The 16,890-nt window shown below is 32.4% G+C and overlaps 1 protein-coding gene across 1 annotated transcript in view; it reads left to right on the top strand.

Moving 5' to 3' along the window:
• The window catches only part of cdh23 (cadherin-related 23), a 317,998-nt gene that overhangs the window by 187,367 nt on the left and 113,741 nt on the right, over nt 1-16,890 (top strand). The window contains exon 12 of the mRNA XM_073834861.1: nt 708-866. Within this exon, the coding sequence (XP_073690962.1) occupies nt 708-866 (159 nt within the window). The remainder of the gene's footprint in view (nt 1-707; nt 867-16,890) is intronic.

Below are 16,890 nucleotides of genomic sequence, written 5' to 3'. Positions count from 1 at the left end.
CCAGAGATGCACAGACTGCCCATGCGCAGAGAGACAAGATGAGCATTTAGGTTAAAAAGTACATAAATTGTAATAAAAGATAAGACCCTTATTCCTCGGCTGGGATCGTTTACAGCTGCATTTGGGATCGTTTAAACCTGCATTTATAGTGCATTTTGAAAGTTCAAACTCAGGGGCACCATAGAAATCCTGAATCGTTTTCCTCCTTATATATATATTTTTTACAACTGAAGAAAGAAAGACATGAACATCTTGGATGATATAGGGGTTGAGTACAAGATCTGTAAATTTTTGTTCTGGAAGTGAACTTCTTTAAGAGAAGTGCTGACACATTGCCAGTGCCCATGAGATATTTATAGCACAACTTACAGTCCTGCAGTGTAAAATGTGTTTTGACTGGAAATGACATTGGCGATGACCTAAAGCCAATGAGAGAGCTTACATAGAGATACAGGTCAAGGGATAGTTCAGTATTAGTTCATAATAGACCTGCAACAGAACAAGCAAGCATCAATTCTCCCCTTTATATTTTTCTTTGTTTATCTTTTATTTCACACCAAAATCAGTGCTTGGATTGCAAGCTGTTTGTGGTCTACCATTTTTGGCAGGAATATATAAATAAATCCATTCTTGTGCAAGAACGCCTGTTTCTTGCATGATCTCAGCTTATTTCATTTCTCAATTCTCATGTTTCTCTTTCTCTCCAGCTGTATGCCAACGAGTCTCTGTCGGAGCATGTGGGGTTTGCTCGAGTCTTCATTGACCTCATCAACGAGAACGACAACAGACCGATCTTCAGCCAGGCGCTTTATAACATCAGTTTACCTGAGAGCACCCCTCCTGGAACATCTCTACTGCAGATAAAGGTGAACTCACATGATGTTGATCATAACATTGGTAAAGTCTGGCCTTATGATTTCCATAATTCGCAGAATCCAGTAATAAAAATGGAATTTACAGCATGAAGTGGAATGTTGTGGAATTTGGCAGTTTTGGAGTTGTGATATAGACTTATGTCTGTCAATACTGAAGCACAAAAACAATTCTATTGTGTGCATGTTCTGCTTGTGAATGAGTGACACGGTTTTGTCTACTTTACATATTCAAGCATGTGTTTTCATTTCCATTTCATTTGATAACTATGATCATGTCACTGCTTTGAGAGTTCACTATTTACTACCTCACATTTTCATTTGATAAAAACTCATGTATGCAGAAAAGTAAAGGTCTTAACCACAGTCTGTAAAAAAGGAATTTGCTTAAGCTTAAAGAAATTTTGGCAGCTATATATTACAAATAAAGTGTTAAAATAAAGGAATTGTTAAAATGTCAGTTAAGTTAGATTTTAAAATATACAACAGGTGCCATAGAATGAATTGAGAGAATATTTTAAATTGTTCTGTGATATCTACATAGAAGGTATATGGCATAGGAACGAGCAAAAAATCTCCAGAAACGGTTTTACAGGTCCATTTACAACCCTAGGATTTGTCCCTAGAATGAAATGCTCTGTTATTGCCTTATTTGGTAGCTTCGTGAATATGCAGATTCCGTCATTCGATTACCCTTGTTTTATAACAAAAATTGTAACTTGGTAATTAAATCATAAATCCAGAAAATGTAAGCAAGCAATACAGAATTCATGGAGGAAAAAGTAATCCTAGGTGTTAGGAAAAATACATAAAGAAATGCAATATTAAAACAGTAATTTTTGTTAATTTTTGTTTTTAAAATTGTTATTTCATTTAATTAAGTTTCATGATTTTATGATTTCAATTAATTAGACATGCTTAAATTACTAAAACTTAATTTAACCATTACAGAAAACACAGAATTTGTAAAAGAAAATTAAAATAAAGCAGAATATGGGAAACATTTTTAACATTTTTCAATAAGCCTCCATTAGTTAATTTTAGTTAATGTATTAACTAACATGAATGAACAATGTGCAATACATTTATTACAGTGTTTATTCATCTTTTATCATTTTAGTTATTGAAAATACAGTCATTCATTGTTTGTGTTAGTTCACAGTGCATTAACTAATGTTAACAACTTTTGGTTTTAATAATACATTAGTAAATGTTGAAATTAACATTAACAATGATTAATAAATGCTGTAAAAGTATTAGTCCTTCTTAGTTCATGTTGAATAATGTATTTAACTAATGTTAACGAATGAACCTTATTGTAAAATATTACCAAAAAAATAAGAACAGATTTCATAAAGCCCTATAATTTTGTTAAATGTCTAATACATTTTTGTTAAATTGTAGAAGCTTCATAACTTTAAATAATTTTATGATTGCTATAATTTAACCATTAAAACCAGAACAATTCAAATGAAAGAAAAAAGTGGTCTTTTCTTAGAGCACTAGAGCACAAGTTCCCCTCTTTATCTTTGTTGGGAAAGCCGTGATGATGCATTAGGATGTTAGGATCCTCATCTACAACTCTCTGACATCCATACCATTCCTCTCCTTTTCACAGTGTCACCGTCATTTATTTGATTTCAGCACACAGAGTATTTCCAGAGTGCTGAAGGTCATCCCACACTAGGAGTATAAATCACTGTGAACAACCACATGCAGCTCATAAATTCAGCCTATTATCACTCTCCCTCTGTCACTCTCACTGCTGGACGCTATAGAGATCAATACCGATCGATAGACGGTCCGGGCTCTGGATCCAGGTGCGGGACTGGTGTCTGTGCGAGCTAGTCCTAATCATAAAAGCTAATTCTAGTTCAGAGCTTCTGTATTGCAAGGTGCAGTTCAAGATCTCTGTATCAAAGCTCAAACTTACAGAACAAATAAGAACTGATGGTGCCATTTGTTGGGAAAAGATGCTTTCAGAACTTTTAAACAAAACTTTCCTGTTTAATATTTAAGGGGTCATATCATGAGCAGTCAGGCTTTCCTTGATCTTTTGAGATCAAAGAGTGTGATGTACTGTAAAAAACACTCTGGAACTTTAAGACGTTCTTCTGCAGTCCTAAAGGAGCATTTATTGAAAACAAGCTCAAGCGGATTGTTTATTAGGGCATAACTGTTAATCAGAAATTTGGCCTGTTCATGCTAAAGTAATATACAGTTATTTGGGTGAATTTGCAGGGCAATGTAAATCCATGTAAGATGTCTCTGGTCATTTTTGTTGGACTTTAAACGTGTTGTAACACTATAAGTGGACTTCAATGGGGAAAAAAACATGGTTTGACCTCTTTCAAAAGGCCAGAATGAAAAACACTATAGATTAGTCAATCAAATACAAGACAGATGCAATTTACATACAAAGAGCCTAAAGGTAGGTACAGTAGTTTCATAATGGTGAAAAATGTAAATTATGGCTGTTTAATGCAAAATACTTTGGTAACATCTTAAGTGGTATTAGGAAAAGAATTAAATGATAAGTGGAATATGTCTTACAGTTTTTTTAGTGACAGTTAGACTCAATTTCCTGAAAACTTCTCATGTCCTGTTGTAAGAAAATAAATAAACATTTTCAACTGAAATTTTCATTATATTATCATTGTAGTAATGCAATATTTTAGGACATTGTAATATTAACATAATGTGTTTCACAATTTAAATAATATATATATTGGATTTTTATTTCCATTTTAAATTGCATATTTGTATTATAGTAGTTTAGGAAGGAAACATTTTATAATATATTATATGAAAATAAGTAAGTAAATAAGTAAATTACCATTATTTTCATCTGTAATTTTCATTATATTATCATTATAGTAATGCAGTATTTTTTAGGACATTGCAATATTAGTTTACAGTTTAAATAATATATACATATACACTTATACAGTTAAATACATATAACTGTAAATAATATATACAGTTTAAATAATATATAATTTGTATTGTTTCCACTTTAAATTGCATTTTTTATTATAGTTATTTAGGAAGAAAACATTTAATAAGTCAATCAATCAATGTATAAAGAAAGAAATTACCATTATTTTCAACTGTAAATTTCATAATATTATCATTATAGTAATGCAGTTTTTTTTAGGACTATGCGATATTAGCACAATGTGTAAAAATTTTACAATTTAAATAATATAGAATTTGTATTTTTATTTGCACTTTAAATTTCATTTTTGTATTATAGCAATTTAGTAAGGAAACATTTAATATATTATATGAAAATAGTAAGTAAGTAAATAAAAAAAATTACCATTAATTTCAGCCAATATTTATTAGATTATCATTGTAGTAACACAGTATTTTTAGGACATTGTAATATTAGAATTTGTAAATATTTTGTAGTTTAAATAATATATAATTTGTATTTTTGTTTCCATTTTAAATATTGCATTTTTGTATTATAGTAACTTAGGAAGGAAACATTTAAAATTATATTATATATAAATAAATAACCATTATTTTCAACTGTAATTTTAATTATATTATCATTAGTAATGCAGTATTTCTAGGACATAGGAAATAGTTTACAATTTTAATTTTAATTTGCATTTTTTTTATTATAGTAACTTAGGAAGGAAACATTTAGTAATTTATTATATGAAAATAAGTAAGTAAATCAGTCAATAAATAAGAAATTACCATGATTTTCAACTGTAATTTTTTATTATATTATTATAGTAATGCAGTATTTTTAGGACTATGCAATGTTAGCATAATGTGTAAATATTTTACAATTAAAATAATATAAAATTAGTATTTTTGTTCAGTTTAAATTGCATTTTTGTATTATAGTAACTTAGGAAGGAAACATTTAATAATATATTATATGAAAATAACCAAGTAAATCAATCAATAAATAAAGAAATTACCATGATTTTCAACTGTAATTGTCATTATATCGTCGTTATATTAATGCAGTATTTTTTTTAGGACTAAAATTTTATAGTAATTCAGGACAGAAACATTTAATCATTTTTTACAAAAAAAAAGATTATTTTAATTTATTTTTATTGTTTTTTTTTTAGTTCTTTAAGTCTCTTATACTTACCAATGCTTGTTTATTTAATTAAAAATACAGTAAAAGTGAATAAAGTAAAAAATATTATTAAAAAAATGATAATTTGAAATAACTAGCTTCTTTGATGCATAGCTGATAAGTAATGTAATAATAATATTGTAATAATATTGTCCAAAAATATCACTATTTAAAATATTTGTTTTCTATTTCAAAATGATCTAAAATTTATTTTTGTGATACAAAGACTCCAGTCTTCAGTGTCACAAGATCCTTCAGAAATCATTCTAGTATGCTAATTACATGCTTAAGAAACATTTATTATTATTACTAATGAAAACAGTTGTGCTGCTTACAATGTTTCTGAAAACCTGGTGCTTTTTTGGGATTCTTTGATGAATAAAAAATTTGAAAGAACTTTTTGTTACAATGTGTCTTTACAGACTTTACAGTAACTTTTAATCAATTTAATGCATTCTTGCTAAAACAGTAGTAATAAAAAAATACAAATCTCAAACCTTTGAACAGTAATGTATGTAATGGCTGAGTGGAGTGAAGGTGCATCTCGAGCTCTAGTTCTTTCACTTCTTCTTCTCCACCTCTGATGAGATGTTCGTGTGGCAGTGGCCTGAGAGTCTTTTATGTCGATAAATGCTGTCTGCTCTGTTTGACTGCTTCACTCTTGACATGTAACAGCCTGTAAAGTCAATAGAGTGGTAACTTTACCCACAGTGCCCTGAGGAGAAGCTGAAACACAGTTATGTGGCAGCAGCCTTATGATTACTCACTGTTCTTTCTTTTTTCTTGCTATTCTTTCCTGTTTTTCTAATATCTCAATTCTCTTTTCTTTTCCGCCCATCAACTTCAACCAGCTGTTATAAAAAGCTTTAAAACAGTTGGTTGATTCTTCTGACTCTCAGATTCTTGGTTTTCTTCTCCTAAACCTTTAAAACTTTGCTTTACAGCGTCGCAGTCGCTGTTGTTTCCTTCAGGAAATGCAGATGTAGTTGTGTCTGTAGCTCGTGTTTTGTCTCTGAGGCAATTTGAGAAGCTCTGTGTGCTAAACAGATGTTTGGACTACTGCTAATGCGCTGCCGGTAATTCACTAGAGCGGTTTATGGAAGGTAAACACACACACATACAAATCCATATGTTCAAACATACATATTTACATACCCGTCAGTTACCTGTCAGCTCCGAATCATTATGATGGATGCACCTTTTTTGTCCTTAATTTAATTAGAAGTTGCATTTAGTAATTTTTGTTTATGTTTTGCTGACCAGAGCAGTTGTGTATGAGTATATATGGAATTTTTAATAAATGTATATACTCATGCATGTGACCCTGGACCACAAAACCAGTCATTTTGAAATATACATCATCTAAAAGCTCAATAAATAAGCTTTCCATTGATGTATGGTTTATTAGAAATAGGACAACTATTCGAAAATCTGGAAGGGTGCCAAAAAATCTAAATACTTTGAAAGTTGCCTTTAAAATTGTCCAAATGAAGTTCTTAGCAATGCATATTACTAATCAAAAGTTAAATTTTAATATATTCATGGTAGGAAATTTATATCTTCATGGAACATACATATCTAATATCGGATAATTTTAACCCATACAATGTATTTTTGGCTATTGCTACAAATATACCTGTGCTACTTAAGACTGGTTTTGAGGCCCAGGGTCACAAATAAGGTACATTTTACAAAATTCTATTTTAAGATATTAATTTTATCCCCCCAAAAGTTCTATTTTTTCTATAGAAGTAAAACATTTCAGACACACATTGAGGCTGGCATACGCTGTCAGGGCTGATAGTTCTTTAAATGCTGTTTTTAGTCCGTCTTTCAACTTAATCTGTGCCCGGGAACCAGCCCAAAGAGCTTATAGACTCTGAGTAGCTGGATTGCGGGCTCTGAGTGTGTGATAGTGTTTGTAAGACTGCTGGAGACACTTTCTCCCGTAACAGAAGAGCTTACTCTCTTAAAGATCATATCATTCTCTTTCACATTGTTGCAGATGAAGTATGCAATTTATATGCCACTTGCACCACCAGCTTATTAGAATCATTAAAAGCAGCACCTTCATTGGATTATAAGTAAGTCTGGTGCTAGAGTACCTGTTTGTCTGAATCAGAGTTAAGGTTTGGCTAGATGGCCTAGTTAAGAGCCTACTGGTAGATGCCATAACTATACTGTCTGACTGTAAAATGCTAATTTCTTCCCTATTGACAGCTATACAAAAATATGTGTTTTAGCAGAGTAAAGTTTTTTGTTTTTTTTTACATACAATTTCAGTATATTTTAGTAGATATTTTACCAAAGCATTGATTGATTGATTAAACATCTATCAAAAATGGAATGAAATACACTGCTGTTCAAAAGTTTGTGAACAGAAAGATTTTTTAAGTTTTTAAAGGCTGCATTTATTTGATCAAAAATAAAGAAAAAACAGTAATATTGTGAAATATTATTGCAATTTAAAATAACAGTTTTGCATTTTAATATATTTTAAAATATAATTAATTTCTGTGATGCAATGCTGCATTTTTGCATCATTGCTCCAGTCTTCAGTGTCACATAATCCTTCAGAAATCACTCTAGAATGCTGATTTATTATCATTGTTGAAACAGGTGGGCTGAATAATATATTTTTTGTAACCTGTGGGACTTCTTTTCAGGATTCTTATTTTTCAGCATTTATTTTAAATAGACATCTTATCTAGCAATATAAGTCTTTTCTGTCAATTTTTATTAATTTAACACATACTTGCTGAATAAAAGTTTCAATTTCTCTCAAAAAAGAAATTTTTTGAATGGTAGTGTATTTTGTTACAGAAGATTTCTATTTTAAATAAATGATGTTCTTTTTAATGTTTTATTCATCAAATAGTCCTGAAAAAAATAAGGTTCCAAAAAAACAGTTTCCAACACTAAAAATAAATCAGCATGTCAGAATGATTTTTGAAGGATCATTTGACATTGAAGTAGCGATGCAGAAAATGCATCTTTGCATTACAGGAATAAATTAAATTTGAAAGAATATTAAAATAGAAATTAGTTTTTTTCTGTATGTTTAAAAGAAAAAATCACTACCAGAAAAGATAATTACAGATAATTTACTCACCCTCTTGTCATCCAAGATGTTCATGTCTTTCTTCAGTCGTAAAGAAATTATTTTTAAGGAAAACATTTCAGGATTTTTCTCCAAATTGAGTTTGAACTTTCAAAATGCAGTTTAAATGCAGCTTCGAACGATCCCAAATGCGGCTGTAAACCATTACAGCTGAGGAAGAAGATTCTTATCTAGCGAAACAATTGGTTATTTATTTATTTATTTTTTTTAATACAATTTATATATTTTTTAACCTCAAATGCTTATCTCTCTCTGTGAAGTGTGTGAGTAGTCTGTGCATCTCTGGTTCAAACCAGTTCAAAAATCATTTCAAAACCATCCTACATCGTACCCGACCCAGTGTTTGCAAAGGCCTCGTTTACACTGCAGGTCTTGATGCCCTTGATGCCCTGATTTGATGCCTATATCCGATTTTTTTTGGCTGTCCGTTTACGCATTCTTTCAGTTGTGACCCATATCCGATTCATGCATTTACACTTGTAATACCATCTTAAACATCGCGCATGCGTTGTTGTCATTTACCTCCTTCACACGTGATCAGTGCTGATCAAACGAGTCACAATTAACACATTTTAAAAAATATGATGGATGATTTGTTGGACTACGCTACACCCGTTTGAAGTTGATAGAGCCAGCAAAGTTGATTATGAGAAAGATTAAAGTTTTCCTCCAGTTGTTTTCTTATTAATAATTACTGTATTAATAATCACAATACAGCTATTTTTTATTTTATATTTGCTATTATAAATGAGAACAGATACAAAAACAGTATAACAAATAGCCTAGAAAGAAAGAAAGAAAGCATTACCTTTATCATTTAACAAAAGCATTCATATGCGAAAAACAAATACTCAAATGTGTTTATTAGAAACAAATAGCAAAAGCAGTTTAAAGAAATGCAGCGAGCGATTCTCTCTTTTCTTTTATGGTTGGATTAACATTAATGAGACCGATTACTGTACAGATATACTGCAATGCACGAATCAAGTTCAGTGGTGTATAGTGGAGGGTATACGCAGGTATATGGCATATACTCACTTCTTTATCAGGCGGCTTTGCGTATACCCACTTTTAAATCCCCTCTGATGCACATCATGTCCTGCATTAGCCAAAATCATGACAGTCCACCACATCCGGTCATATGTGAATAAATGTAAATATTCGCTAAAAACACAATAAAAACAGCGATGATGCAGTCAGGACCGTGGCGCCGGCTTGCTTTGAAATATATTTGATGATTGCACCTGATGCGCCCGCTCCGTCTCCCGCACCCCATCATAATAACGAAAACAATACCTTACAAATAAAAAAAGTGGGTTTTTACGATCAGAAATTTCTTAAACCAGTGAACCCATGTAAACTTTTAAATGGGGGCATATCCACTTCTCCAGGCACCACTACACCACTGAGTATAATGTTACACATAATGTTACAAGCTACACATATGTTTTTCCCAAACAGTTCCCCAAGCGTTCACTTAAGACAGAACAGAATATGTTTGCGTGAATTCTGAAATACTGTAATTCTGTGTATATTTGTATTTATTGGGTTTGCGAGCCGTCGGAAGCGCGTAATGCGCACACTTTGGATGACAGTCAGCGCGAGAAGTGAGCAGAGAAAAGGTAATCCTCTCAGTAATTGTACAAAGAAAGAAACTTTTAAATGTCTGATCACTATTTGGAGCATTTGGGATCGCTAGATGGGGCGTATTAAACTCATTTTTGTAAAAAAAAAACAAAACCTCAACCGACATTTTTCACTTTTTCACGATTTTGCCTGTACCTAAAAATACCCTGTGCTTATTTACACTCATTTTGCCAGCAAGGGTAACATAAGATGTCATTAAACCACGGAGAAGTACCAAATTGTAGCAATTTTAATGACGTACAGAACGCAATGCCTCAGATGTGTCGCATTTAACTGACAGTGTAAACGGGGCCAATGTGAACATGCAAAGAAGATAAGACACCCTTTACAAAAAAGGTAAAATAGCAATGTAGGATGATTTTGAAGTTGATGGAGAAAATGAGATGGGAGTTTTTCGACATACCCTAACTGTCTTGAACCAGAAAAGTTCAGGCAGAGCAAGACAAGATGAGCTTTTTAAGTTAAAAAGTATATAATTTGTTTTTGTTTTTTTTAAATAACCAATCGGTTCGCTAGATAAGACCCTTCTTCCTCAGCTGGGATCATTCACAGCTGCATTTGGGATCGTTTGAAGCTGCATTTAAACTGCATTTTGGAAGTTCAAACTCTGGGCACCATAGAAGTCCACCATATGGAGGAAAATCCTGAAATGTTTTCCTCAAAAAACATTTTTTTTTTTACGACTGAGGAAAGAAAGACATGAACATCTTGGATGACAAGGGGGTGAGTACATTATCTGTAAATTTTTGTTCTGAAACTGAACTTCTCCTTTAATCAAATAAACACAGCCTTGACGTGCAGAAAAGACTCCTTTAAAAAACATTAAAAGACCTCAATCTCAAACTGTTGAACAATAGTGTAAATGACCAATGTTATGCTACACTTTTCACTTCTGAAATGAGTTGCTTCACAAAGTTGGAAACACATGCAGAGCCATAGCTACTAAACAGAACGCTGTTTAGTCACTTTTGTTTTATTTCAAAACTGCAAGAAAGCCTTTTTCCTTCAAATTTTCAATGACATGGTCCCTATAACACTCTCCCAGACTCTATCACCCCATAAATATAGCCTCATTAACCCTTAACGATCACTTATTACCCGCTCATATTATCTGAATTGTGAATCCATGCTGTCTGTCTTTTTAACATCGTCATAAAAGCTCTTTTATTTCATTAAGTGAGTTTAGTGCTGTGATCCTGCACCACAGGCCTGTAAAATCAGCTGCAGACTCACGGCTCAATAGCATCACCTTTCACGGTGTGCCATTATTCAGCGAGCTGTTAAAGCAGGTGGGATCTAACGCATTCATTGTGACGCAGGTAAAGTTAATTAGCACGTAAGCAGTCAATTAGGATGGTGTTTCCCAGCTGTTTTTGAGTCATGTCTCATGTGTACTTGTGTGGGTTTCAAATTAGTTACTTGTGAGGATTCGTTTCTGTCAGGATGCTGTCTTAGCAGGCAGCAAGGAAGCTCACTAGTTGTTTTAGGAGAACCTCACTTTACAGAAATACAGTATCTGCATTATAAAGCTGGTGTAGTTTGATTTCACAGCTGTGTTCTTGTGTTTGTGCACCTCAAACCAAAGTTCAGTCAGTAGGCAGAGAGATGAACTGCTGTAGGTGGAGTCAGAGGTGAACATGGCCTGTTTCTTTGAGGGATCCTGTACAGCAGGGGGTTCATATTCTGTCATGTGATCTAGAGCTGCATCTGTGAGATTTGTTCAGCTGCTGTTTTGCTAAATGTTTAATGCTTTTAAAAGAAGTCTCTTTTGCTCACCAAGGCTATGGAAGCCTGTTTTCGCACTTGAATAAAAAATAAAAACAAAAAAGCTTATTGCGACTGTTTTATCTCACAATTCTGACTTTTTTTCTCAGAATTACATGAGATAAACTCACAATTGCGAGTTATAAAATCAGAATTGCAAGATAAAAACTCACAATTGCGAGAAAAAAAACACAATTGTGACTTTTTTTTTTCCTCAATTTTTCGCAATTGCAAGTTAATGTCACCCAATTATGAGAAAAAAGTCACAGTTTATATCTCACAATTCTAAATTTATATTTCAGAATTGCGAGTTTCTCACAATTCAGACTTTATAATTTGCAATGGCGAGTTTTTATCGCACAATTCTTACTTAATTTCTCAGAATTATGAGTTTACACCTTACAATTCTGACTTTCTAATTTGCAATTGCGAGTTTGTCTCACAATTCTGAGAAAATGCAATTATGAAAAAAAAGCTTGCATTGCAAGATGAAAACTCATAATTGCAAGTCCAGTTTTGAGGGGGGAAAAAGACTATGTTCTCAGAATTTATATCTCACAATTTTGACTTAATAACCTATTGCATGTTATAAAGTCAGAATTGTGAGATATAACCTTGCAATTCTGAGAAGAAAAGTCACAATTGTTAGATATAAACTTGCAATTTTTAGAAAATAAACGCAACTTAGACTTTATAACTCACAATTGTGAGTTTTTATCACACAATTCTGACTTAATTTTTATATCACAATTCTGATTTTCTTACTCTTTGTATCATGCAATTATGAAAAAAAGTTTAGAAAATTAAGAATTGAAAATGCAAGATGTTCTCAAAATTCTCACAATTCTGACTTCTGACTTACGATTGCATGTTATAAGTCAAAATTATGAGTTTGTCTTTTTCAAAATGACGAGTTACTGTCTCTTTATTATCAATTGTGAGTTTATATCATGCAATTCTGACTTAATTTCTTAGAATTATGAGTTTATATCTCTCAGTTCTGAGAGAAAAAAGTCTGAATTGCTAGTTTGTATAACGCAATTCTGAAAAAAGTCCAAATTGTAAGATGTAAACTCATAATTGTGAGTTATAAAGTCCAGTTTTGAGTGGAAAAAAGGCTGATATGTTCTAAGAATTGTGAGTTTATATCTCACAATTCTTAATAACTCACAGTAAAGTCAGAAGTGCAAGATTTAAACTCGCAATTCTGAGAAAAATTTTGAGATATAAACCGAATTCCAAGAAAGTCAGAATTGTGAGATATAAGCTCACAATTCTGAAGAAAAAAAGTATATCTTTGATATAAACTCAAAGAATTGCGTCTTTGTCTCACAATTCAGACATTATAACTCACAATTGCAAGTTTATATCATGCAATTATGAGGGGAAAAAAGTCAGATTTGTGAGGTAATATCCTGCATTTCTGACTGTATAACTGATAGTTTCTGACTTTTTTTCAGAATCGAGTTCATATCTCACAATTCAGAAAAAAAGTCTGAATTGCAAGTTTGTATCCTGCAATTTTGAAAAAAAAAAATAATAATTGTGAGATGTAACTTTTTTTTTTTATTTAGTGGCTGAAACGGGCTTCCATACCAAGGATGCATTTGTTTAACCAAAAAGATTAAGACGTATATATTGTATTTGAAAATTTTTAAATGTAATTTATTCCAGTGATGCTAAAGCTGACTTTTGAGTATCATTACTACAGTCTTCAGTGTCACATGGTCCTTCAGAAATCATTCTAAAAGAACAGCATTTATATGAAACAGGATTTTGATTTCTTTTATTTACATTGTAAAAGTTGTTAGTGTTACTTTTAGTCAATTTAATACATCCAAGGTAAGTATTTCTTAAAAAGGGGAACTAAAACAAAATATGGCTGTCTTTTAGTGATGCATGTATATAGAATACCACATTGTATTCATTTATTGAATTCTTTGATATTTGAATCATGCACATCATCAGGTAAGGTCAACTGAGGATTTTTGGTTTTAGTTTTTTGTCAAAGTCCATTTTTAGACTTGAATTAGGCAATCTCACCAAGTTGTTTTGTCTTGTTCCATGCAAATATTTATTTATTTTTATCACTTTTCTGAGTATAAATCTCATTTTCAAACAGCCATTTAGAATTTTAGAACACCATTTTTTTAACACAAACTCGTGCTTCACAAAACCCCATATACACAACCTACTGTGCGTTTGATAAGGCGCACACACACACACACACACACACACACACACACAAAGACGTTGTTTAATATTTATCAGTGACGGCGGTGGTTATCATTATAAATATTTATAGTGATTTAGTTTGTATGTGTCTCATGAGATGAGGGCAGCTCATATCTGCTAAATTGCTTCTTTGTTTTCAGTCTGTCTTTTGGCTGTGGTTTGTTTGCATCTTTCCATGTCCTATTTATTATTTTCACTTGCATTTATACACACGCTTTTCCTTCAGCCATTATAGCACTAATGGATTTCTGCCCCTTTGAGTGTGTATGTGCTTGCCGGTTCATGCTTTGAATCTGTCTGTGTTCATGGGTGTGTGTTAATGGGTCTATACTTGCATTTGTTCACTCACATTATTTCTCCTAAGGAGTTTTGTTAGTTTATATGTGTGTGTATGTCTCATCTGGACATTTGACTTAGAGACATTTCACCCCAAAATAGTTGTTTGGGTTAGAAAAGAATCATTTTGCATTAATTATTATTATTATTATTGAACTGCTTAGCATGTTGCTAAGATACTGGCACTAATAAGCACAAAAAACTGAGCTCACACACATTAGTTAATTAATTAGATTGTGCTGTTTTAATCAATACTTTCCAGTATTTGCAGCTCATTTATAATCAACATTTATCTCAACTGATTTTAGCTTAGATATTGACCAAAATGTTATCTTAAACGCTTTAGGAAAGAGCCATTGACTCAGCTCTGCCTGCCTGTCTAGTGCAGATTTTTTTTTACCGCCAATGTTTACTTTTATTTTTCAGTGTCACATAGCCATATTTTTCTTTTGTTGCATAAAGTCTGGTCCAGTTTGCAGCTTCTTTTCAGACTGGAAAGGTCTGAAATGCACACAGCACTAATAGTAATCGCATTAGAGTTAATGAAGAAGAGAAGAGGATCTGTACTTTTGTCACAAGTGGTCATATTTCTTTATCTGGGATTCTGTTCTCAATTTTCTCCCATCATATTTTTTGCTTTGAGTCTTAATTTTTTTTTCCGGTTTAATCATAAAGAGCAGAGAGAAGGAGGACAGTCGCTGATGATGGTCTGTCTATAAAGTGTAGCCGCTGGCTAAATGCAGACCTCATATTCATGTTGCCAAATCTTTCTCTCTCCATTCTAATGTAGTTTGGCGGTGTTGTTCCTGTCACGCTTATTTTAATCCCTCTTTTTTTGTTGTTGTTATGGCCAAATGTGAAGGGAAAGCTAATCTCTCTCTCTCTCTCTCTCTCTCTCTCTCTCTCTCTCTCTGGCCGCAGTTCTTCTCTTCTTTCTCCTCCCTTTCTTCCTCTCTCTTTAAATCACTCTTTTACTCATTTTCTTATCACAGTCCTCCAGTTTGTTAAGACGTTCATCTTGCGTGTGTGTGTTTATCTAATTGCTGTAATAGGTTTATTCAGTAAACAGTTGATAAGACTTAGAAATCGCCCTGAGGCAGCATTTGTCTTTCCTGTTGTGTGATGATTCTTGGAGAATTTTTAGTTTTTTTTTTTTTTTAAATATATTTAAATGATTCTTGGAGAATTTTGTTTTTACTTTTTAATACATATACTGCGCAAAAAAATCTGTCATTTTTACAAAATAATTTTTGCAGCTGTGGTTTTTTTGTTAAGTGATAGTTGTTAATGAGTCCCTTGTTTGTCCTGAACAGTTTAACTGCCTGCTGTTCTTCAGAAAAATCCTTCAGGTCCCACAAATTCTTTCGTTTTCCAGCATTTGTGTATTTGAACCCTTTCCAACAATGACTGTATGCTTTTGAGATCCATCTTTTCACACTGAGGACAACTGAGGGACTCATATGCAACTATTACAGAAGGTTCAAATGCTCACTGATGCTTCACACTTTTTGATTTTGAAGATCGTTTGTAGCTTCTGACGGGCAATACTAAATGAAAAAATATGATATTTAGGCAAAATGAGAAAAATGTACACATCCACTCTGTTCAAAAGTTAACATCCCTGGCTTTATTACATCCTTTTTCCTTCTGGAGCATCAGTGAGAGTGTTTGACTTCTGCAATAGTTGCATATGAGTCCCTCAGTTGTCCTCAGTGTGAAAAGATGGATCTCAAAACAGTCATTGCTGGAAAGGGTTCAAATACACAAAAATGCTGAAAAACCAAAGAATTTGTGGGACCTGAATGATTTTTGTGATGAGCAGCTGATAGTTTAAGAGTTCTAAACATACAAGGGACTCATGAACAACTATCACTAAACAAAAAAACACAGCTGTGGATCATTCAGGTAACAACACTGTATTAAGAATCAAGTGTATGTAAACTTTTAACCAGGGTCATTTTTTTATAAATTCAACTATTATGCCTCCAAAGGCAAAGCGCAGTAACTACACATTTGGTCAAAATTGAGTTAAGGCTTAAAATGGACTTTGTGACAACTGTTTTATCATGTGGCAAAGTCTCCCAGTTCAATTTTGTCCCGTTTCAGAGAAACAAGAGTGTCAGTTTAAAGGCATTTTTCTCAGTTTCAGTGTTGGTGTAGTTACTGCACTTTGCCTTTGGAGGGCAGTATATGTGAACACCTTTTATGTTAAATAATTTTTTTTTAGGTCGGTAATAAAAAATAAATAACATGCATTTTGTATGATCCTTCCTATTTTGGTAAAAAAATAAGCATTTAGCAGATTCTGCAAGGTGTGTGTAAACTTTTGACATCAACTGGATATCGTCACACTGGCTTTTGACAACATTACTTAACAATCACCATCATTTTGTTGTCATTTAGCATAATTGTGCTTTTGATCTACTTCTTTTAACCCCCCCCAAAAAAAATCCTACCATATGTACACAGGTTTTATTGTTTACAAGGTTTTGTTATATTTTTAATATATTAATGTTTTCATATAGTTTCCTTATTTTAATTTTTTTTTAAATTGAGGACATACCATAGACTTTTATTAGCTTAAAAAATAAATCTAATATTTCAGACCAGTCTTACCCAAAAAAAGAAACTTTTTTCTAAATAATAAATTATTCTAAAGCACCATTTTATTCATTTATGATTCACCTTTCTATTTGGACGTGCCCATAAGAATGTTTAGTGGGATTGTAACTTCTGCAGACATTTTTCAGCTAATCTCAGTAGATTAGTGAGGCCCTTAGGGTCTCAGAGGGAGTGTAGGCCTTGAT

The sequence above is a fragment of the Garra rufa genome, chromosome 2 (assembly GCF_049309525.1).
Source record: "Garra rufa chromosome 2, GarRuf1.0, whole genome shotgun sequence".
Classification (NCBI taxonomy): domain Eukaryota; kingdom Metazoa; phylum Chordata; class Actinopteri; order Cypriniformes; family Cyprinidae; genus Garra; species Garra rufa.
The sequence above is the reverse complement of the archived record's forward strand: the minus strand, read 5'-3'. Positions and strand labels throughout refer to the sequence as shown.